The 22,569-nt window shown below is 39.1% G+C and overlaps 3 protein-coding genes and 1 pseudogene across 4 annotated transcripts; 2 read left to right on the top strand and 2 right to left on the bottom strand.

Moving 5' to 3' along the window:
* Positions 1–2,822: 2,822 nt before the first annotated feature.
* LOC121773455 (zinc finger MYM-type protein 1-like) lies at positions 2,823–5,036 on the bottom strand. The gene has a single exon (XM_042170320.1). The coding sequence runs from the start codon at positions 5,034–5,036 to the stop codon at positions 2,823–2,825; it is 2,214 nt and encodes a 737-aa protein (XP_042026254.1).
* A 7,002-nt stretch (positions 5,037–12,038) lies between these two features.
* On the top strand, positions 12,039–14,202 carry LOC121760838 (THO complex subunit 4A-like). The gene is made up of 5 exons (XM_042156444.1): positions 12,039–12,241; positions 12,448–12,549; positions 12,811–12,879; positions 12,962–13,152; positions 13,806–14,202. The coding sequence occupies exons 1-5, from the start codon at positions 12,083–12,085 to the stop codon at positions 13,981–13,983; spliced, it is 699 nt and encodes a 232-aa protein (XP_042012378.1). The 5' UTR covers positions 12,039–12,082; the 3' UTR covers positions 13,984–14,202.
* A 1,029-nt stretch (positions 14,203–15,231) lies between these two features.
* On the top strand, positions 15,232–17,270 carry LOC121787736 (annotated as a pseudogene).
* An 831-nt stretch (positions 17,271–18,101) lies between these two features.
* LOC121787745 (Usher syndrome type-1G protein-like) lies at positions 18,102–20,919 on the bottom strand. Of its 2 annotated transcripts, none has more exons than XR_006047530.1 (6): positions 20,769–20,918; positions 19,272–20,353; positions 19,111–19,189; positions 18,916–18,987; positions 18,767–18,829; positions 18,102–18,392 (listed from the first exon to the last, which is right to left on the bottom strand). XR_006047530.1 is itself a non-coding variant. In XM_042186584.1 (6 exons), the coding sequence occupies exons 2-6, from the start codon at positions 19,313–19,315 to the stop codon at positions 18,342–18,344; spliced, it is 309 nt and encodes a 102-aa protein (XP_042042518.1). In that variant the 5' UTR covers positions 19,316–20,353; positions 20,769–20,919; the 3' UTR covers positions 18,102–18,341. The 2 variants fall into 2 exon arrangements, 1 of the variants encoding a protein (XP_042042518.1); XM_042186584.1 differs by having other exon boundaries at positions 20,769–20,919.
* Positions 20,920–22,569: the final 1,650 nt, after the last annotated feature.

Genomic DNA, 22,569 nt, shown 5'->3' with positions numbered 1-22,569 from the left:
TTGTCTATTCGGGCAAGGACACGTGATTCTACCGCCCACGCCCAACTCCAAGATGATCTAATGGAGCACATTTGGGCAAAATATGGCAACCGGTAGAGAGAGTGAGCGGAAGAAATTAAATTATGTATTTTTTTATTTTTTAGGATTTTTAATTATGTTTTTTTAATTTTTTTTTACGAATTTTAAGTTGTAATTTTTTTTTATTTAATGAAGTGTGTTTTTATTAATTGAATTTATTGGAAATAAAAATAAAAAATGAAATTGAATGAATAGTTAAAGGATGAGATGGTTAAGAGATGGATGGTTGTAGGTTCTATCTCTTAGTTAAGAGATGGAGTGAAAAGTACAGTGGGCCCATGAATAATTAAGGGATAAGACGGTTAAGAGATGGATAAGAGACAGCGTTGCAGATGGTCTTAGGCATTTGCTTTAGTAATCAACACATTATGACTCACTAATCGGGTAAAAATCCAATAGAGTACTAATTAATAGGTACAAAATATGTCCTTTATTATTCATTGTGAATGTGTATCGACATTAATTATTATAAAAAAACAATAAAACTTTGTGCTCAGTTTTTATATTTTCCCACTTAACTTTCAAGATAAGGCTATAAAAAGTCAGTTGAACTTTCTCCATTTATTAAAGACATGCGGTCATTGACGGAGATTTCTGTGAAACAATTATATCATATTCTTGTCTCACTAAATTACAACTCAAGTAAAAATAGAAAATTTTAATTAACAGTTTATAGTACTCCAAAATATACGATAGTGACTAATGGCGGATCCAGAAAATGAAATTTATGGGGTCGGCTGTAATAAAGAATATTTTTAATATTTCTCAACTCTGGTGGCATCCTTTTCGTTTTTTATGCTTTCTCTTTTGCTGTCATCTTCATAAATCCTACTAAAGTAATCAGATATGCAAATATTATCAGCATCTAAAATGTTCTTTTCATGCCTAATCAGAGAAGATCACAGCTACTATATTATATACTACTAATATTTTAAATGACGTTGTATCCTTTTTCTACTTCATTGCTAAAGCAATAAAGAGTAGTAAGATAGGACAAATATATCTGACATTTAAAATTGTTATTTGTGATTTGTTTATATTAGACAAAAATAATATGTTGCATTTAATAACTAATTAAAATATTCCGTGATACATGGATTAGAAATAGCAACTCGCCTTAAATGACTTTGTATCCTTTTTCTACTTCATTGCTAAAGCAATAAAGAGTAGTAAGATAGGACAAATATATATGACATTTAAAATTGTTATTTGTGATTTGTTTATATTAGACAAAAATAATATGTTGCATTTAATAACTAATTAAAATATTATGGAATTATTAAAACAACCTTTTAATATTATGAAATCATATATTGTTATTCATTTTAATAAATAAGATAGATATGTATAAAAAATTATCAATCTATTATATGAAAAAAATAGTAATTAAATTTCTTAGTTGGCCGACCCCACCTGGATCCGATAGTGATATATAAACTAAAAATTTAAGGCAAAAATAGATTTATACTAGTGATATATGTACGCATATACTATTCCAAAAATATTTAAAGCAGTAGACTTTACAGCAGAATTTTGAGGTGTGGGGATTAGTAGATAGGTCCCACTTTTAGGTACAGCCTATACTGATTTGCCTAAAATACTGCCTTTCTTCATACTATATTAGTAGTATCCCGCTTCATTTTCCAACAAATGCCCACATTTTTAATTTATTTGGATTTTTGTAATTTAAATTCATATTCCAATACTTTTAGATTTGTAACTAAAAAAAGAAAGAAGCTCATTGATTCCGAGAGTAGCTTCTTCCGACGATAACTTCTACCCAGAGAAGATCACAGCTACTATATTATATACTACTAATATTTTAATAATTAGATCATAGAGTTTCTAAATTTTGCAACGTTAGGATAAAATAATATTTCATCCATCCAAAGCGAGATACTCCAAAACAACATAGTAAGAAAAAATAAGTGTTAACAATAATAAATAAATAAATAATAATAATAACCAGCCCAATAATTTTCACAAAACAACTATGGTGATACAGGAAGAAATCATTTTTTACCCACAATTCAATATGGGCTCCAGAAAGTGCTGTTAAAATGGTGGAAAGGCCCGTATACGGATGGGCTGGGCTGAATACCCACTGATCCCATATTCCCATACCAATATCAATTCCAAGCTATTGCTTTACACTTCTTAAATCATGCTTTTTAAACTTTATAATATTGCTACACGATCACAAGTCAAATGTTTAATTTTTATGCAACACAAATAAGCTACTTCATTCATCTCTTCCATAAAAATAGACTTATTTTATCGTTTCAACCCATCTAATAAAAATAAATACTTTTATTTTTAGCGTGTCCAATAAGATCATAGTTTGGTTCTATTTTCTAATAATAATATTTCAATAAATTTTTTTTATCTCTTTCATACTTTGAATGTGCACTAAAATCATGTCATTTATTTGAATATAATTTTTTCTTAAATGTCATTGAAAAAAATCTAATTATTTGAATATATGGAAAGAACAAAAATAAAACTTTATTTCCAACCTTATTTTCATGATTTTTAAAATTATTTTGCCAAAATCTTATTTTAAATCTATAAATCCTTTTTCATTATGAGTGATTAATGCCAATAAATAGAAACATATCTACAATCATATGTCTAGTCAGTGGCGGAGCCAGAGATTTCATAATGGGGGTCCAAAATTAAACTTCAAAAAAAATTACATAAATTAAATTATAAGGTTCAAAATGTAAAAGTCAAATGCAATCACATCATAACATTTGTCTTTTATTCTTCATCTCCTGAAACCGCTGCATAATAGTTTCATTGGTAACTTTAACAAACACATCCTTTTCGATGTAAGGAACTAAGCAATCATTCAATAGTTGGTCTCCCATGCTATTACGTAGAGAAGTCTTGATGATCTTCATTGCTGAAAAGGCTCTTTCTACTGATGCAGTGGCAACTGGTAAGATCAATGACAACTTAACTAATGAATAAACCATTGGAAAAACTTCATGTTTCCTTGTAGAAACCATCTTTTGAGCAAGACCACTGATTCCTGATATTTGTGAAAACTTTTCATCTATGCGCACATCGAAAATAAAGTTCTCAAGTTGACTTTTAAGCTCGGACAAAGCAACTTCAGAAAATTCAGAAGGATAATACCGTGCAAGACGAAGCAGCTTCTCCAAATCAAATGCAGAAAATAAATCCCTAGGATCAAAACATGACATGCATAAAACTAAGTCTGTGTTGACTTCATAAAAACGTTGATTCAACTCTTGAGCTTGCAAGTCAATAACAGAACAAAAGAGCTCAACTCGATAATAGTGAAGATTCTTCATTTTCTCAGCTCTACGTCTTCCTTTTTTTCGAGCTACAAACTCATCTTCCATGTCAAGCACATCCAGTTCATATTTGCTACAAAACTTAGAAACATCAGCAAGCAATACATCCCAATCTTTTTCCCTCATTATTTGCAGACGTGATTTTGCTACCTTGACAAGATTCATCGCATTAACAATGTCTTGATCTTTCTTTTGTAGCACTTGGGAGAGTTCATGTGTGATTCCCAAGATTTGCTTCATAAGATGTAACATAAAGACAAACTCAAAACTATTTATAATTTCTAGCACATCATCAGCTTCAGCCCTTATTGAATCGTCATGACCATTCTCCCCAACATACTCAAGAACATCAACAATAGAAGAATATAAATGTATCAAGTTGACAAGAGTACCGTAATGTGAACTCCAACGAGTATCTCCAGGTCGCTTCAATGACATTTCTTGATTTAGTCCTCTTCCTGTGCTTATTTCATCACTTGCAATCTCTTTAATAATATTCTCTCTCTGTTTCTCCCGAAGTATATCTCTGCGCTTACAAGAACCTCCAACAGTATTACACAAACGAGAGATAGAATTATAAAAAGATCCGACAATTTTATGTTTTTTAGCAACAACAACAATCGTGAGCTGAAGCTGATGAGCAAAGCAATGTACATAATAAGCACTGGAATTTCTCTTGAGTATCAAACTCTTCAACCCATTGAATTCTCCTCTCATGTTGCTTGCGCCATCATATCCTTGACCTCTCAAACTAGATATACTTAAATCATAAGTAGATAACAAATAATCAAGTGCTTTCTCAAGTGAGGTTGCAGTTGTATCACTAACATGAACAACACCAAGAAAACGTTCTATAACACATCCATTCTTGTCCACATATCGCACCACAACACCCATTTGCTCTTTGGCAGATACATCTCGACACTCATCAACTAATATGGAGAAAAATTCACTTCTCATATCATGTACAATAGCTTTCGTTGTCTCAACAGCAAATGCATTTATAATATCTCTCTGAATATCTAGTGATGTAAGTTTGAGATTGTCTGGAGCATTTTTTAGCACAACACTAGCTATCTCTTCATTGCAAGAAGAAATAACTTTCAAGAACTCAAAAAAATTACCTTGATTTAATGATTCTTCTGACTCATCATGACCGCAGAAAGGCAATCCTTGCATTATAAGATAACGAAGAGAAATAATCGTTGCATTTAATCGCAGGCGGTAGTCAAGCTTAGAATGTGTTGACTGTTTTGCCAAAGAGACCTCAATGTGTTGGGCTTGATTCATCAAATCCTCACATGCTAATCTGCACCTGTTATGAGCACTTTTATGGTTTCCAACATGATCTCTTAATCTTTCTTTCTTGCGCCAGACCGTAAATCCCCCTGATACAAAAGCATCTTGTCCATTTCCGTGGAGTCTTGAAAAAAGATAGCAATATAAACAAAAAGCTGCTTCCTTTGTAACACTATATTCCAACCAATCCTTAAATTCATCAAACCAATGTGAGACAAATTTACGTTTTCGATTTCCATCTACTGTAGGACGAAAATCATGATTACGTGGTTGACACGGACCTTTAAGTAAGTAAGCTCTGCGAACTTGTTCTATTAAATTTGGTGGATAACTCATTATATCAGGTCGTTCTCCTGGATCACTTGGAAGATTCTCTAAATCAACCTTACTTTTATCTTCATTCGATAATTCTTGAGGTTGAAGAAGTGAAGGTTCAACTGATGAAGAATCAACGGAAGAAAGTTTCTTGAAATAACGATCCATATACCTACAAAAATAGTCAACACTGATTAAGTTCAAAATATTTGATATTTTCTGTATGCAAAACTATTAACACACACATCAAATAAAGAATTGGAGTTATAAAATTCCAACTACAGAACCACCGTAGCCATTGAATTACATAAGCTATCTTCTTTCTCCCCCTTTGAATTATTATTGCAGCCAAACAAAAAAACAACCTATGTAGAAAAATTAATTGAATTATATTTGAGTTTTGAATATACCTAGTTCTAGTTTACCAAATTTCAGACTTGGAACGGCAGAATTAATACGCTAAATTCAGACTTGGATTGGAACGACAGAATGAATAGCTAAATTAAGAGGCACGATTCATATATATTTTGCTGAAACCTATCTCTAATATCATATTTATTATAAATTATAATTATTGTGAAATTACTAAAATACCCCTAAGTTTTTTAAGAATTAGTGGGAGGACCATGGGCCCCCCTGGCCCCACCCTCCCTTCGCCCCTGTGTCTAGTCCTAGTGAGTAAAAATGTAGTAAATACCAAGTTGGCATAATGATGTGGTATGTCATATTAATAATTAATTGATAAATGGAAAGTCCATACCCTATTAGAGCATCTCCAATGGCGGACGTCCGGTCGAACTTCCGCGACGGGCGACCGGGACGTTCGCCATTGTAACATATACAATCGGATACGGACGTCCCATAAGGACGTTGGATGTCCTCGGATATCCGCGCGACGGGCGGGTGGATGTCCGCCATTGTGGCGTGGGTCGGACGTCCTGGATTAATTTTTTTTTAAAAACTCTATATATACGGCTCGTTGAACTTCATTTCATTCGCACCACTTGTGTTAACAAGTTTCTCTCTCTACATCTCTATTTTCAAGTATATCTAGAATGACTAGTAGTCGTGCGGGTGATAGTGGCGGGGGCGCTAGTGACAGTGATAGCGAGGATGAATTGGAGGTCGCTGTGGAAGTTGCGATAGATAGGCTGCTACACCAAAGGGAGCAGCGGCGGCAGTAGGCGGCGGTACATCGGCCGATCCGTCGTCGAACTACAATACCCCGTGACCATCATGCTGCACATATTCAGTTGTATCAGGACTACTTCGCTCCGCAGCCGCGTTTTGGGGATGCCTTATTCCGGCGACGTTTTAGGATGCATCGTCCGCTGTTTATGCATATCGTGGGTGCTTTAGAGAGAAGATACCTGTATTTTAGGATCAGGGAGGATGCAGTTGGCAAACCCGGACTCACGCCCTTACAGAAGTGCACTGTCGCAATCAGACAATTGGCGTACGGAGGCGCGGCCGACATGTTTCGACGAGTACCTCCACATTGGCGAGTCGACAGCCGTCGAGTGTCTGCAGAATTTTTGCGCAGGCGTGAGAGCGATATTCGGGGAGCGGTATCTTCGGAGTCCGAGCCCCGAAGACTGCCAGAGGCTGATAGATATGCATGGGTCGGTGCACGGGTTCCCTGGGATGTTGGGCATCATAGATTGTATGCATTGGGAGTGGAAGAACTGCCCCGCCGCCTGGAAGAGGATGTACACTACCGGCTTCAAAGCCAAGCATCCCACGATGATCCTTGAAGCTGTAGCTGACTACCGGCTGTGGATATGGCATGCTTATTTTGGAGTCGCCGGGTCGAACAACGACATCAACGTTCTCCAGTCGTCGCCCCTGTTCAACGCTCAGTGCAATGGCGTTGGTCCCGCCATCAGTTTCGTCGCCAACGGCAACCAGCACAATATGGGATACTATTTGGCGGATGGGATATACCCAAACTGGCCCGTCTTTGTAAAGACAATCAAGCATCCGCTCGGACAAAAGAAGACATACTTTGCGAGCCGTCAGGAAGCAGATCGCAAGGATGTGGAGCGGGCATTTGGTGTGCTCCAGAGTCAATGGGCGGTAGTGAAGGGTCCTGCACGACAGTGGTATATTCCCAACATCGGCGATGTCATGTACGCATGTATCATAATGCACAACATGATTGTCGAAAATGAAGCCGCAGAACTGACTCAGTGGACCAATGAAGATGATACGGGTGCAGGTCCAAGTCACGGCGTGGCCACCTCGAATGTGAATATGGGGGTACCTCATGGAGAGGTCAAGAGGACGCGTGCATTTGCCGGCATGCGGCAAACAGATGCCAATGTTCGACTTCAGCACGATATTATCGAAGAGGTTTGGACGCGGAGGGGTTGGCGTTGATGTGATTAATTTTTTTTGTTTTATTACTATGTAAATTTTTTTTTCGAATTATGTATGTTTTTTTTAATGAAGTTGTTAATTTTTCCTGTTCGTATTCGTGTTGAAATTTTATTTCCATAAACGTAAATTGCTTTATTTGTGAATTTGTGATTTTTTTTATTGCGGGAAGTCCTAGTGGGAAGGACGATGGAAAGGGCGGATTGTGCATGGGAAGTCCTAGTGACGTGTCAGTGGGATGTGAAGTCCTAGTGACGTGGCAGGAAGTGTTTTTGGGAAGTCCTAGTGGATGTCCGAGTTGGACATCCGCGCATTGGAGATGCTCTTAGCTAATGAGAAATTCTCTTTTTTATGGAATGAAATAAATACTTTCAAAATATGGTATGTTTTAGACTTCCTAACTATATAATATATGAACTTTTATTTATATTACACATAGTAGCTAGTGTATAAAGACCCTAATATGTGACAATAGTCTAGAGCCTTTGTCCTAGCGGCAATGAGTTTAGACATTAATATATGAGGTGCCGAGTTCGAGCCCTCTTGACATAAGTTTCAATTTCCTCCTTTCTATAGTATAGGAGTTTATTTGTAATTTCCTCCTTTATATAGGAGTTAATTTTTTTAACCCTAACATGTGACAATGGCACTCCTTTTTCCGTGTACAAAGTTAGGCTATTAATATAAGTTGTCATTTTTACGAAAATTGATCCTTTATAAATGAGATTCGCACGTTTTAGATCTTTGAAATTGAAAAAATATCATTATAAGTCTCTAGAAAATTATTAATTACGTTTAAGGTCCTTCTTCATTTATTCTTTTTCATTTTGACCTTTTAACTCCTTAGGCCATTAGTAATGGGGTGCCCTAAGGCACGCCCTATGCACCGCGACGTCATCATTTTTATCCTCCTACCCTCTCACCTGCAGTGGGGCGCCTTAAGGGCGCGCCCTATGCATTTTCTTTTATTTGAATATTTAAATAACTACAAAAATTGGGGAAAAAACTTCATTTCATTTATAATAATTAATACATTACAATACGAATTTAAAAAATACGCAAACTCAGCGACGACGGTTACGGGCCCACACTTCTTCAGTCATGTCGTTCATGAGCTGAGCATGATCTTGTTGGTTGCGCATTGAGGTCTGTCTAGATAGAACCTCATTGAAGCTCGTCGGTAATCCTCTAGCGGGGAGCTCGGTCGCCGTGCTGGACGAGCTAGATGGTCAAGACGATGGCCGAGTGGCGGGCGGCGGTGGACCCCGTGGAGAAGAGTTTTCTTCAAACATTGCTCCTGAGCATGCAGGAGGATTTGGAGGCGCCACGGAGGGAAGCTGCCGGGAGTAGAGGCGACGGCGACGGAGGCGGAGGCGATGGTGCCGTAAAGCCTTCCCCCTGAAGGGGGTGTACAAGGACTTCACCTACTGGAACTGCTATCTTGTGCTGAACGACTCCGAGAAGTTCCGAGTAGGTGTCGACTCTGGCTGGCCGAAGAAGCAACGGCTGAACTATTCCGGTGATTTCAGCGGCAGTAGCGGCGGTTCCCACGACCTCCCTGAGACGGCCCAGGAGGTCCCGACCCCTCGTTCGTTTGCTCGCCGTACTCGCCCGGTTGGGCACAGGCGGGAGGCGATGGGGGTCGCCGGGGGTACACAGGAGGTCCAGTCGGCAGCCCCCCTTGGCCAATCCACAGCGGATCTCAAATTCTTCGCGCGTCAACAAACGCGCGCTCAGATGGTCAAGACGATGGCCGAGTGGCGGGCGGCGGTGGACCCCGTGGAGAAGAGTTTGCTTCAAACATTGCTCCTGAGCATGCAGGAGGATTTGGAGGCGGCACGGAGGGAAGCTGCCGGGAGTAGAGGCGACGGCGACGGAGGCGGAGGCGATGGTGCCGTAAAGCCTTCCCCCTGAAGGGGGTGTACAAGGACTTCACCTACTGGAACTGCTATCTTGTGCTGAACGACTCCGAGAAGTTCCGAGTAGGTGTCGACTCTGGCTGGCCGAAGAAGCAACGGCTGAACTATTCCGGTGATTTCAGCGGCAGTAGCGGCGGTTCCCACGACCTCCCTGAGACGGCCCAGGAGGTCCCGACCCCTCGTTCGTTTGCTCGCCGTACTCGCCCGGTTGGGCACAGGCGGGAGGCGATGGGGGTCGCCGGGGGTACACAGGAGGTCCAGTCGGCAGCCCCCCTTGGCCAATCCACAGCGGATCTCAAATTCTTCGCGCGTCAACAAACGCGCGCTCAGATGGTCAAGACGATGGCCGAGTGGCGGGCGGCGGTGGACCCCGTGGAGAAGAGTTTGCTTCAAACATTGCTCCTGAGCATGCAGGAGGATTTGGAGGCGGCACGGAGGGAAGCTGCCGGGAGTAGAGGCGACGGCGACGGAGGCGGAGGCGATGGTGGCGACAGCGACGGAGGAGACGACGACGGCGACGAGGAGTGAATTATTGTACTTTTTTTTAATTATTGTACTTTTTTTTTAATTATTGTAATATTTTTAAATTATTGTACTTTTTAAATTTTTAATCGTATTATTAATGTTTCCCGTATATGTCTCGTAAATTAAATTCCGTATATTGTGTGATTGTTAATTATGTCATTTTATATAACTCCTTTTGCTCCGACTCCGAACCCTAAGGGTGTCCACTATAATGAGGCGCGGCTATAGCCGCGTTGGGGGAAAAAGCGGGGCGGGTTATAGTGGGAAGGGTGTCCGCCGCGGGGGTGGACGCGGCGAGTGGGGCGAGATGCGGCGGATGCGCGATAGCCGTGTGCGCGGCGAGGACGCGGCGGGGGTGCTATAGCCGCGCCTATAGGCGCGGCGCCTATAGTGGAGACATTAGCCGCGGCGGTTGCATGCGATTTTTTATTTTTATTTTTTTCACTTCAATTCACCTATAAATACACCCCACTCCATTCATTATTTTCACACTATTCAAACACAACATCTATACAAATTTCTCTCACTACAATTTGGGGTCGGAAATGAACAATTTGTGGAGAGACAACTGGAATGCTCTGATTCAACAGGTGCAACACCAGGCCGCCCAGGAGGTAGCGGCCCGTTTGGCGGAGGAGGCGGAGGATGCGGAGGATCCGATCCCTCGCACCATTACTCATCGGCGGACAATCCCACGACACGTCGGTGCTCACCAACGTTTAATGGATGATTACTTCGTGGATAACCCCCGTTATCCACCCGAGATATTCCGCCGGAGATTCAGGATGTCGCAGCGGCTGTTCAATTATATAGCGACGAATTTGGCGGAGCGTTACCGGTGCTTCACCCTCCGGCGTGATGCGGCTGGCCGGATCGGGCTGTCCACACAACAGAAGTGCACCGCTGCAATCCGACAGCTTGCCTACGCCGGACCAGCGGACATGTTCGATGAATACCTACAGATGGGTGAGACTACTGGCCTCACGGTGCTTAGGCAGTTCTGTAAGGGGATCCGGGAAATTTTCGGTGGGGAGTTTCTACGGAAGCCCAACCCGGATGAGTGTCAGCGCCTACTTGATATGCACGGGTCGGTGCACGGCTTCCCAGGAATGTTAGGAAGCATCGATTGCATGCATTGGGAGTGGAGGAACTGCCCCGTGGCATGGAAAGGCCAGTTCACTACTGGATTCAAAAGCAAACATCCAACGATGATACTGGAAGCCGTTGCGGACTACCGACTGAAGATCTGGCATGCGTATTTCGGCGTGGCAGGTTCGAACAACGACATCAATGTTCTTCAGTCGTCACCTCTCTTCAACGAGGAGTGCCGGGGGGGAGGGGCCAGAAATCAGCTTCGTAGCCAACGGTACGCAGTACAGTAGGGGCTACTATTTGGCAGATGGAATATATCCGCGGTGGCCCGTATTCGTGAAGACTGTCCGCCAACCGGTAGGACCGAAGAAACAATATTTTGCGCACAAACAAGAGAGTGCTAGGAAGGACGTTGAGCGGGCTTTTGGTGTCCTCCAATCGCGGTGGGCTATTATACGGTGTCCGGCACGAGTTTGGCACGAAGATGATGTCGCGAATATTATGTTAGCCTGCATCATATTGCATAATACAAGTCACGGTGTCGCCTCCGCGCCGATCCAGATGGGCGTACCACGGAGCAATGAATATTTGATCAAACGCTTCGCTGATATGCGCAGGACCACATCACATAACACAATGCAGGCCGATTTGATTGAAGAAGTGTGGGCACGTAGGGGAGGTGGTGGCGTTGTGTAAACTTGATAGTGATTTGTACTAGATTCAATGTAGTGTGTGATTTTAATTTTAAATATAATTTAGTGTGTAATCCTAATTTTAATTTTAATTTGTATTTTATTTTTATTTTTATTTTTTATTTTTATTTTTTATTTTTATTTTTATTTTTTATTTTTATTTTTATTTTTAATTCGTATAGTCGGCTTCTTCTAATTACGTATAGCCCGATAAAGTTGTTCATAATTACTTGAAATATTATAAAATAAAAGTTGATTATAAAATTTTGGGGCTATTGGAGGTGTCCACCATAGTGGTGGACACAAAATTTTGGGGCTATGGACAACAAAATTGGGGCTATTGACAAAAACTGGGGCGGGGCTATTGGGCGTGTCCGCCTTATAGTGGACACTCTAAATTCATCGGCACCTGTTTCAGATCTTTCTCGCTCGAATCGTTTGTACGAACCCTACGCAAGCGAAGATGTCAGGCGCTGCGCTCGACATGTCTCTCGACGACCTAATTAAGAACAACAAGAAATCTGGCGTCGCCCGTGGCAGAGGTCGCGCCGCCGGTTCTGGCCCCGCTCGCCGCCCCACGAACCGTTTCGCGAATCGCGTTACACCCTATTCCGCTCCCAAGGTCAGATCGTCTTCCGTATTTTAGTTTTTACTTCAGTTATTGTTTAATTTGCTCGATTTTGTTTTCGCCTGTTGAAAGTAGCTGACTTGATAGGGTTTAAAGAGTAGGGGATGTTTAGCTTGTTAGTTTTGCAATTAGTTTCTTCGCAGTGTGGTGTTGTAATAGGAGTAGTAATTTACTGATACGTCATGGTTGTGATAATGTAGGCTCCTGAGACGGCTTGTGGCCATGACATGTTCCCAGCTGGCGGCCGATCTTCCAGTATAGAGACAGGGACCAAGCTGTATATTTCCAATTTGGATTATGGGGTATCGAATGAGGATATTAAGATGTTTCTCGCAAAGCCCGTTCTTTTTAATGCCTTTTTCTACAAATGTTTCTCGATTAATCAAACTGTTAATGATGAGGTTGCTCACTCAGACATCTTGGACAAACATTGTGGAACCTGATATGATTAAGATACTGAGAATACAAACTAAGACTCACAATTCTTTCTGGGTTATAAAGCTATGTATACTGTCGAAAATTGCGTTACCTTTGAACTCACAAGGTAATTTTTGCAATGATAGGAACTGTTTTCGGAGGTTGGCGACCTGAAAAGATACGTTGTACACTATGATAGGAGTGGGCGATCGAAGGTATTTAAATTTCAGCACTTCTTACTTGTTCTGTAGTTTGTGTTGCAAATTGCAATTGCTTAGGAAAAATGATTTTTTACAGGGTACCGCTGGAGTAGTCTTCTCAAGACGACAAGATGCTATGGCTGCTATCAAGCGATATAATAATGTTCAGCTTGATGGGAAACCAATGAAACTAGAACTTGTTGGAACAAACGTTACAGCACATGATGCTGGCGCTGGAGGGTTTGCTTCTGCTGGCTCTTTTGGTGATTCAAATGTAGCTCCTCGAAGGTGTGTATCTACTCCTGACTTGACATTTGTTTTTAATATTTTGGCATTTTCAAGTGTTTCTCTTTAGGAAGGGTCTCAATTGCTCCTTTGATCTTCTTGGGCAATAATTGATGCAACATTTTGGTTCTAGTGAGTTGTTGCTAGTGAAACACATTGCTTGTGTTCCTGTTAGTTTTGATTTGTAAATTCTTCCTTTTGTTAGTGTCTTTGCAATTGCCTTCTTGTAAGTGAATTTTGAGATCAACATATATTCTAGAATCAGTGGTGTTACTTATCTGTTTTATGTGTTTATAGTCTCCTAACTTCGATGAAGAAACACGTTTTATAACTTTGAGTAGAGTTAACCTTGTCCTGTGTAATGGTGTTATTTTTTTTGTTGGATTGCTAGAATGTTGAACTAAAAAGGAATGAGTTGAGAGAACTGTTGTTTAGATAATTGATGCTTCTGAAAGTAACTGTTGCTTGTTGAATAAGCAAACATGTGTGGAAAATGGGATAGATTTCAGTTAGTTTTATGTAATTCTGCATAAGTTTCGAAAGAAACCTTGGGAGATGAAAGATAGTATTTCATATGCTAATTGTTAATTGAATAAGTCACGATTATAACTTTGTTGTATCTTTTATCTTAATATTCATGAATTTTTCATGTACAGTGGACAAGGAAGAGGTGGTTTTGGAAGGCCACGAGGCGGAAGAGGTCGTGGATTTGGAAGAGGCCGTGGACAGGGAGGTGGACAAGGAAGGGGGGGCCGCAGTGGTGAGAAGGTATCTGCTGAAGATCTTGATGCTGATCTAGAGAAGTACCATGCAGACGCAATGCAGACAAACTAATTGTTCCTTTAGCACAATTGCTGGATTTACTTGCACCTGCATGTTGGGGGAACGAAGTCTGTTACATTAGCTCCTTTAAAGAAGGCAGAGATCTATAGTGCAGGGGCAGCGAGGAAACTAGTTTTATTTGATCGACTGTAACTTCCGTTGGATAAAGAGACAAGTGTGTAATTTGGATTTATGTATCTTGTCTTAACTAAGAGGAAAACAGTGTGGATACATTGCTGTTGTTGTGCTGCCTGCTTATAGTGTTGATGAGGACATAAGGTGGAGATTCAACTACGTGCGATGAAGAAGTTGGGATCATGGAAGATGAGCAATTCTGAGGGTGCATGTTTTTGCATTGGTGCATCCATTGTATCGGTTAAAAAGGTCGATGTGGGTGTTTTCTATGTGGATTTAACATTGGTGTCATCTCAAGGAACTACTATGAATCTGGCAGTGACGATTTTCATTAGAGAAGTAGTATCTGATGTCTGTTTAGGCTTTCTTATATTGAGATGCAGATTTTCTGTTACCAGAGGTCCTATCTTGTGGTGGTTGTCTGTTTTACAGATCAACCTCATCTTGCTCGGGAAGGAACAACATTAGTATAACACAGCAATTTCTAAAAAATTGTTTTCCTGCAAAATATTCATTACAGATCTGACAATTTATTACTCCCCCGTTTCGGAGGCATTTCTTTTCATTGTGTGATTTAAGAAAAAATTGTGTTAAGTAGGAAATGAAAAGGGTAGGGAGATAAAAGATACTCCCTCCGTCTATAAAAAATAGAGCACATTTGTCATTTTTGGTTGTCCACGAAAAATAGAGTATATTTAAAAAAGAAAAGTTTTCAACACCACCTCACATTCCACTAACACTACTTCTCTCTTACTTCTTCTCATTCTCTCTTAATTTTTTCTTTTCTCTCTTCTTAATAATATAGACCCCATATTCACTTTTACTAAAAAAAGAAATGACTCTACTACAACTACTATAGAACATTAGAATGTACCAAAATGACAAATTGATTCCATTACTATTGAACGAAGGAAGTAGTATTTAATAACTTAATTATTTATTTCTCAAACATTTTAAATTAGTAATACAGATTGGAATCAATTTTGCAAAAACTTTATATTCTCTCGTACTTTACTCTTTTTTCATCTCTTTAACCGAAAAAAAATTCTCAAGTACCTTGGAATAACATACTAGTACATAAGGATTACATATTTACATTATATCAAAGCATCATCAAAATTGTGTGTTTAAATTGATAAGCGGTAAGGAGGTTAATAATGTCTCACGTCAAAGGTTTCAGGTTTGAGTCTTTTGAAGCGCGCCTTTAAATTTATATTTATTTAAGAATGAAAAAAAAGGAAAGAAGAGCATCATCAAAATTCTCTGAAATACACTTATTGGCATCTCATGAATTTTGATAGAATCATTATGAATTCTTCATACCATTCCTCTCACTCGTTTTCTGTATATAATCTCAGCCGCCAAATGAGATTCTTTTCTGCTTATCCCAGAATCGATTTGGCATCTTTGCGCACGGCCGATGATGCTGTCACTCTGTTTCGGGAGATGATGAGATCGCGGCCACGCCCTTCTGTGATTGAGTTCAGCAAATTGTCGCGCTGTGGTGAAGATGCAACATTACCACGTTGCCCTTCACCTGTTCGACGAAATGCTCAAGAGGAATGTTCCTCTAAATCACTACTCCTTGAATATTACAATCGATTGCTTTTGCCGGCTGTAAAGACCTGAGTTCGGGTTTGCAATTTTAGGCAGTTTTTTCAAGCGGGGGGCTCGAGCCTAATGTGGTAACCTTTACCAATCTCATCAAAGGGCTCATGTTGATCGGAAAGATCCCGGAGGCAGCAAAATTGCTATGCAAGTTGTCGGCAGAACAACTCTGCGAGCCCAATGAACGAACGTATCATGTTATGATCAACGGGTTATGCAAAGCGGTGCGTACTCACGAGGCGCTTCAATTGCTCAGTCTACTGGAAAGAGGTAACTGCCAACCTAATGTTTATACTTACAATGCGGTTATTGATGGTCTATGCAAGGATGGAAAGGTAGACGAAGCTCTCCGCCTCTTGTCCACTCTCGGTCGGTGATAACGGGATATCTCCCGATGTTGTGAACTTTAATTCGATAATTGAGGGGTTATACAATCAAAGTAGATGTAGTGAGGCTCTAGATTTGCTAAAGGTGATGCTGGCTAATAAGGTCCATCCAAATGTGATCACCTTTAATATTTGTGTGGTTGCATTGTGTAAAGAGGGAAGGATGGAAGAAGCAGATAAGATTTTGGTGATTATGAAACAAACAGATATCCAACCCAACATTGTCACATACAATGCATTAATGAATGGTTATTGTATGCTAGGCAACATGGTAGAAGCTGAAAATATTTTTCAATTTGTAGCGAAATTCGGCATCGAGCCTAATATTGTGGGCTGCACTAGTTTGATGAATGGATATTTCAAAATGGGACGATGCGATGAAGTTTCGCATCTTTTTGCCATGATTGGTGACAATGGGTTGGAACACAATGCGGGAATAATGCTCCAAACCTTATCTCGTCTAGGCCGATGCGAAGATGGTTTGAATCTGTTCAAAGTTATGCAATCCCAGCCAGTGCCGCCTGGTATATATAATTATAATTTCTTGTGTGGAGCTCATCGTATTGCCGAAGCATTTTCCATGTTGCAAACCGTGGAAGACAGATGCATAGTTCCAAATATAGTAACATATAATATGCTCATTGATGGATTGTGCAATGATGATAAAATTTCACAGGCAAAGGATGTGTTTGACGAACTTCCATCCAAAGGTTTGCGGCCTGATGTTATAACATACTCCTATAACACTCTCATTGGTGCACTATGCAAACAAGGGCAAATTGATGAGGCTAAGGATTTGATGACACAGATGCTAAGCAATGGCTGCTTGCCTAATTCCGTGACGTACAATGTTTTCCTGCAAGGTCTTCTCAAGTGGAACGATGCAATTCCAATTTTGGAAGAGATGGGTTCAAGGGAATTCACTCGGCGCCACCACTTTTTCAATGCTGGTTGAACCTCTTGAAAGAGAAGGTAGGAATAGTGTTCTTTTTGAGAAGGTCAAGAAACTTGTACCAAAGGAGCTAGTATTTTCTTGATAAGTAGTAGTATTAGTATATATTTACTGTGTTAGATCTATTTTCTATGCATATATTTTTTTAGAACATTAACTAAATAAAATCATTATGAAACACATACACATGTCACTGTACACATTCCCTAAGCAATATCATTTCTTCTCTTGCTTATTCTTTTGGCCTGTTTCTTCTCTGCTCATAATTTTTGTGTTTGAGTTTCATTTTAGCATTTTAATTCTTCTGCGCCTTATGGTCCTACTCTTTGAGTTGTAAGGTTTCTCACGGGTTGATAAATATTGAGAATCTATCACCCTTTTCAGTTTCTTGTCATGTATTTGAGTGAAGAAAGGAGCCATGATCAGGAAAAGACGACAATGAAAAGAATATGAATTTAATCTCCATATGAATATTATATGCTTGTAATAACTTAGAAATGAACAAATCATAAAATTAACTTGATAACCAAACCTGATTAAGATGCTAAAAGCATAAAAAATACCATACACATTAATGAACACACAGAATAAAGATAAATTCGAAGATGGTAAACTTCCAAGCTAGTTGCGTACATGTATATTTATTTAGTTATTGCTAATTAGTTCTGGCAATAACCATTGGTTCATAGGTAAGTCTATTTGCATACGATTTGCTCCATTTCTTAGGAATTGTTTTACAACTTATTATGTATATGTTGACAGATATTGATCTTTTATGTTTTTTTACTGACATCTGAAATTTGAATTTTCTCTCCAAGATGTTAGCAAACAGATTTAATATTTTCCCACAGATTTAGTAGTGTTATCACACGACTGACATTTCCGTTTCGGATTGATAGCTTTTAGAATTTACATCCCATCAGAAAATAAGAATTCTCTTTTTATATGTTCCAAATGAAAGTGCTCTATTTTTCGTGGATGGAGGGAGTATAATTTTAAGACATATTTGTTTATATGCCAACTAAAAGACCAAATATGAACAGCAAACATAAACCAACAAATGACCAACTAAAGGTTCGATTTATATGATGTACTATATTCCAATTACAATGATAAGCTCATTCAAGCCAAACTTTCACCAACAAAAACTTGAAACTGCCATAGAGAGAGAACTACATGAAAGTTTTAGGAACACCAAAAAAAAAAGAAAAGCCACCCCCGATCAGGGTTCACCAACAATTGACACGACCGACCCCCACATCCAAGGACGCCGAAAGGACTTGCCCCGCTCAGTCATCACGCTTCGACTCCAATTCCAGAAGTATCTTTTTTCTTGGACCCTGACACGTTGATGCAGAACATGAAATGAGCAGACATTTTCCGATGACAACAAAATCTCAGAATGCACAAGACTAGGAGCCTGAACATGTTTTTACCCCAGCACATATCTTTCCAGGCATAGAAACATCAACTGAAAAAGGATTGATTACAAGAGTTTTTGTATTATCAAATGTCTATTGCTTCTAAACTCGATTTACAGAGTCAATTAGCTTTTACTTTCGTTCTAGTTGTTGCAACCCCTATTTCATGAATGGTGTCTAGACAGATCATGTAATCTAGTTTATATAGTTATGGCAGCAACATAAGAAAACACAATTCAAGGGTGGAAATAACAGTGTATGATAATAAGAAAAGATTAATAGGAAATAATCACCATTGGAATTCCCATAGCTTTAAGATATTCATCACTCATGTGTACCAGAGCTGCCATATCAACCTGTAAAATCAAAAGCACAATAACTAATTGAACATACTGAAATCGGAACTGAGAATAACAAAGAAACGAAAATTAAGTAGCCATACTTCTTCAGCCTGAAATGTAATCGAATACTTATCGAGGCCCAGCGACTGCAAGAAACTTTCCACAGAATCGACCTGCATATAAAATAATCAATCTTACTTCTCCAGCCTGAAGGATAACACTCATGTCAAGTTACTAGAAGACAAGATACTCTCACAACCTAAGACAGTCAAAGGGATAAGATGGTAACGTTTTACCTCCTGCTGAACCTTTTTCTTTGATACAGAGGAAGAAGACAAGATACTCTCTTCCCCTTTCTTGTCGTTCTCAGCAAAGCTGCGAACAAAAATGAGCATGCTGCCATTTAACGACATAATTACCAAGAAATTCCAAAATCAATTCACGTCAGCAGACTTACATATAAATCTCATAAAAGGGACCGACTCTCAGGACACCCATCATTTGAGATGTAGCAAAGTAATCCCCGCCCCAACCTTAGACAACTTCGACCTTGGCGTATCCAAGATCACAATAGTTACTGCGCATAGGCATGAATATGTACAAGATCCAACTAGTACTTTTAATATCTTTGTTGCCGGCATAGAAAGCTGCCTTCACTGGCACACGCTTACGCGTTGGCTTCCCCTTCACGAACACTTCCCCTGCCTCCTTTCTGGAGGACAGATCATAGACGAACCAGGTAGATGCATAGTCGATAATGAATAGAATGTCGCCCCCCACATAAACCAGGTTCCTCGTTTCAGAATCATATAATGGTGGAGGGAGGTTGTCCGCAAAAATTTCCCATTGTTGTTCAGCAATGTTGTAAGAGAGGAGAGATGGTTGACATGGTTTGTGAAATTTCCTTTTGGTGTAAAGCAAGTGGTGATAGTATAGCATAACAACTTGGTCGGTCCACTGAAAGCAAGAGACTGGATCGGGACAATCGAACTTGCCACTATCCGAGTTTTGGATCTCACCCCAACCTTGTTTTGCACAAATGCTCCCGTAGGTGAATATCCTGTCATCCTCCACTATGATGGGAAGAGGATATTCCATGTAAGGAAAGTTCGTACCCTCAAACTCGCCTTTCTTTGGGTTGTAGATCTCAGCCCAACCTTCTCGTTCATTAGTGCCTCCGCAGATGAATATCTTGCCATCATGCAACGGGACAAGAATGGGGACGGATCGCTTTACATTCATAGTAGCGGGGCAAAGAGTCCAAGACTCACTAAAAGAACCATCAGGTGGTGGCAGTGCAGACCACAATCCATTTGTTGGTTCCAGATTTTTCGTCACGCCTCCAACCATGAACAAGGAATCACCCACACAGAAAAATCCAACATCAATCAGAAAGTCTTCCGGATTTCTTTTAAATCCAGATAATACAAGATCTCGATCATTACAATCCTTCAGACCCAACTCGTCGAAACTATGATAGTACATATTACCATCGGCGGTAGTCCAAAGCATCCTGAAGCGTGAACCGCCTTCCATATGCTGCGGAATGAAAACCAACACAAAATATTACTCATTCACGTACTAATTCGTGAAAATCATTATCTAAATTTCCATTTCATCAATCCATCATAAACTAAAGTTTAGAACGAACATGAACAGAAGAACATGCACAATAAAATAAGATTGTATTCTATTGATGATCCAGATAAGTAGTAATTAAATAAAAAGAAGACCGAATCTATCCTGATTTAGTACAAAAATCAATGCTCAGCTCTTTTCCTGAAATTTATTTTATCATACAGCAAGATTAAGTACTACAATGTCGCCTATTGAATCAATGAAACTAATAAGCCACCAAACAATGAAATTTGCCCTAAAAAAAGAAACCCGCATCGATATACAAAGTGTAAGATGAAATTTAAAAGGAAAGATGGGAAGAAATTTGGATCATTACCTAATTATCAATCAATCGATCATAAGAATGAAGCGGTGCGCAGAGAGAAAGCAAGTAGGGCACAAATGGAAAGATGGGAAGAATTACATAATTAAACAGGGTAATAAGCCTACAAATTAATAACATTTCTTTTCCATGGTTTGATAGATTAGATCTACAATACATAAAATTTGAATAATTTCAAGAATTATATGATCAAACCCGGTAAATAAATCATAGATTGGAAATATCAACCGTAAAATACAGGGTTTTTTCTTCTTTTATACTAGACTACATATATCATTCCTCGTTTGTACTGCAGTTTTTTTTTTGTTCCGGATTTGGGAAGGACGCATGACCCTCATGCGTTACCCGTTAATGAAACGCATGACCGTGATGCGTCTAGGGTTAAGACGCATGAGGGTCATGCGTTTTTTAATTTTTTTTTATTTTAATTGAAAGACGCATGAGGGTCATGCGTCTTAGGGTAAAACGCATGACACTCATGCGTCTCTCCTACAAATATAAATTCGCTCTGTAGCTTAGTGGTAAGAATTATGTGTTGTCATTGTGGAGACCTGGGTTCGAATCCCAGCGGCCACATTGCAATTTTTTTTATTAATAGTACAAAATACTATTTAAAAATTGTAATTAGTAACAATTCAAAACGGTTACTAAATAAATTATTGGAACTTTTAATTAATATAAATATCTTAAATAATTATGTGCTAGAAATTGACATAAAATACTCCTTTTAATTAACTTTTAAATAATTATGTACTAGCAATTAATCAAAAAAATTGTAATTACTAGTACAAAATACTATTTAAAAATTATAATGAGTAACAATTCAAAACGGTTATCAAATAAATTATTGGAACTTTTAATTAACATAAATATCTTAAATAATCATGTACTAGAAATTGACATAAAATACTCCTTTTAATTAACTTTTAAATAAATATATACTAGAAATTTCCCAAAAAAATTGCAATGTGGCCGCTGGGATTTGAACCCGGGTCTCCACAATGACAACACATAATTCTTACCACTAAGCTACAGAGCGAATTTATGTTCGTAGGAGAGACGCATGAGTGTCATGCGTTTTACCCTAAGACGCATGACCCTCATGCGTCTTTCAATTAAAATAAAAAAACGCATGACCCTCATGCGTCTTACCCATAGACGCATCACGGTTATGCGTTTCATTAACGGGTGACGCATGAGGGTCATGCGTCTCTCCCAAATCCGGAACAAAAAAAAACTGTAGTACAAACGAGGAATGATATATGTAGTCTAGTACAAAAGAAGAAAAAACCCTAAAATACATCGCAGTGGATATCCATAATTTCAGTATTGACAATAAGGATCGAGAAATACATCATTGGTATCGACATGACTAAGTATAAAACAAAGAAATACTAATAAACAGATACAATTTTAGGAAGATCAATCGCAATAAATGAATGCTGGTAGTTCGCTAGGGCTTCATCATTTAAAAACTTACAAAACTTGAAAGCCCAGTTGATGAATCGAACGAATTTGTCGAAATGAGGCTGAAATCTTGATGATATCGAAACGCCTTTGGAATTTGATGAGCGATTAACAAGAGTGGAATCGAGAGAGAATCGAGAGCGATGAAGGGATTGAAAAGTTTGGACTGTGTTGCGTGTAAAAGCTTCTTCGAATTTTTTTTTTCAGTTTTTTGAGGTAATTAATTCATTTTTTTAAATTTTTCATAGGAGTTTAAGCAAGTATATCTGTATATGTTAATTGATACGTATTCTTTTATGTTCCAAATTAATTAACTTATTTCATTTTT

The sequence above is a fragment of the Salvia splendens genome, chromosome 2 (assembly GCF_004379255.2).
Source record: "Salvia splendens isolate huo1 chromosome 2, SspV2, whole genome shotgun sequence".
NCBI classification, from domain to species: domain Eukaryota; kingdom Viridiplantae; phylum Streptophyta; class Magnoliopsida; order Lamiales; family Lamiaceae; genus Salvia; species Salvia splendens.
This window is presented reverse-complemented; position numbering and strand designations above follow the sequence as displayed.

Excerpts from the sequence above, each read along its gene's own strand:
- LOC121773455 (XM_042170320.1), bottom strand. The coding sequence starts at position 5,036 with ATGAGTTATCCACCAAATTTAATAGAACAAGTTCGCAGAGCTTACTTA.
- LOC121760838 (XM_042156444.1), top strand. The coding sequence starts at position 12,083 with ATGTCAGGCGCTGCGCTCGACATGTCTCTCGACGACCTAATTAAGAAC. Across the intron at positions 12,550-12,810 it reads TTTCCAATTTGGATTATGGG|GAACTGTTTTCGGAGGTTGG; the intron begins GTATCGAATGAG and ends TTGCAATGATAG. Across the intron at positions 13,153-13,805 it reads TCAAATGTAGCTCCTCGAAG|TGGACAAGGAAGAGGTGGTT; the intron begins GTGTGTATCTAC and ends TTTCATGTACAG.
- LOC121787745 (XM_042186584.1), bottom strand. The coding sequence starts at position 19,315 with ATGATGGGTGTCCTGAGAGTCGGTCCCTTTTATGAGATTTATAT. Across the intron at positions 18,988-19,110 it reads AGAAAAAGGTTCAGCAGGAG|GTCGATTCTGTGGAAAGTTT; the intron begins GTAAAACGTTAC and ends TTTTATATGCAG. Across the intron at positions 18,393-18,766 it reads AAGCTATGGGAATTCCAATG|GGTCCAAGAAAAAAGATACT; the intron begins GTGATTATTTCC and ends TCAACGTGTCAG.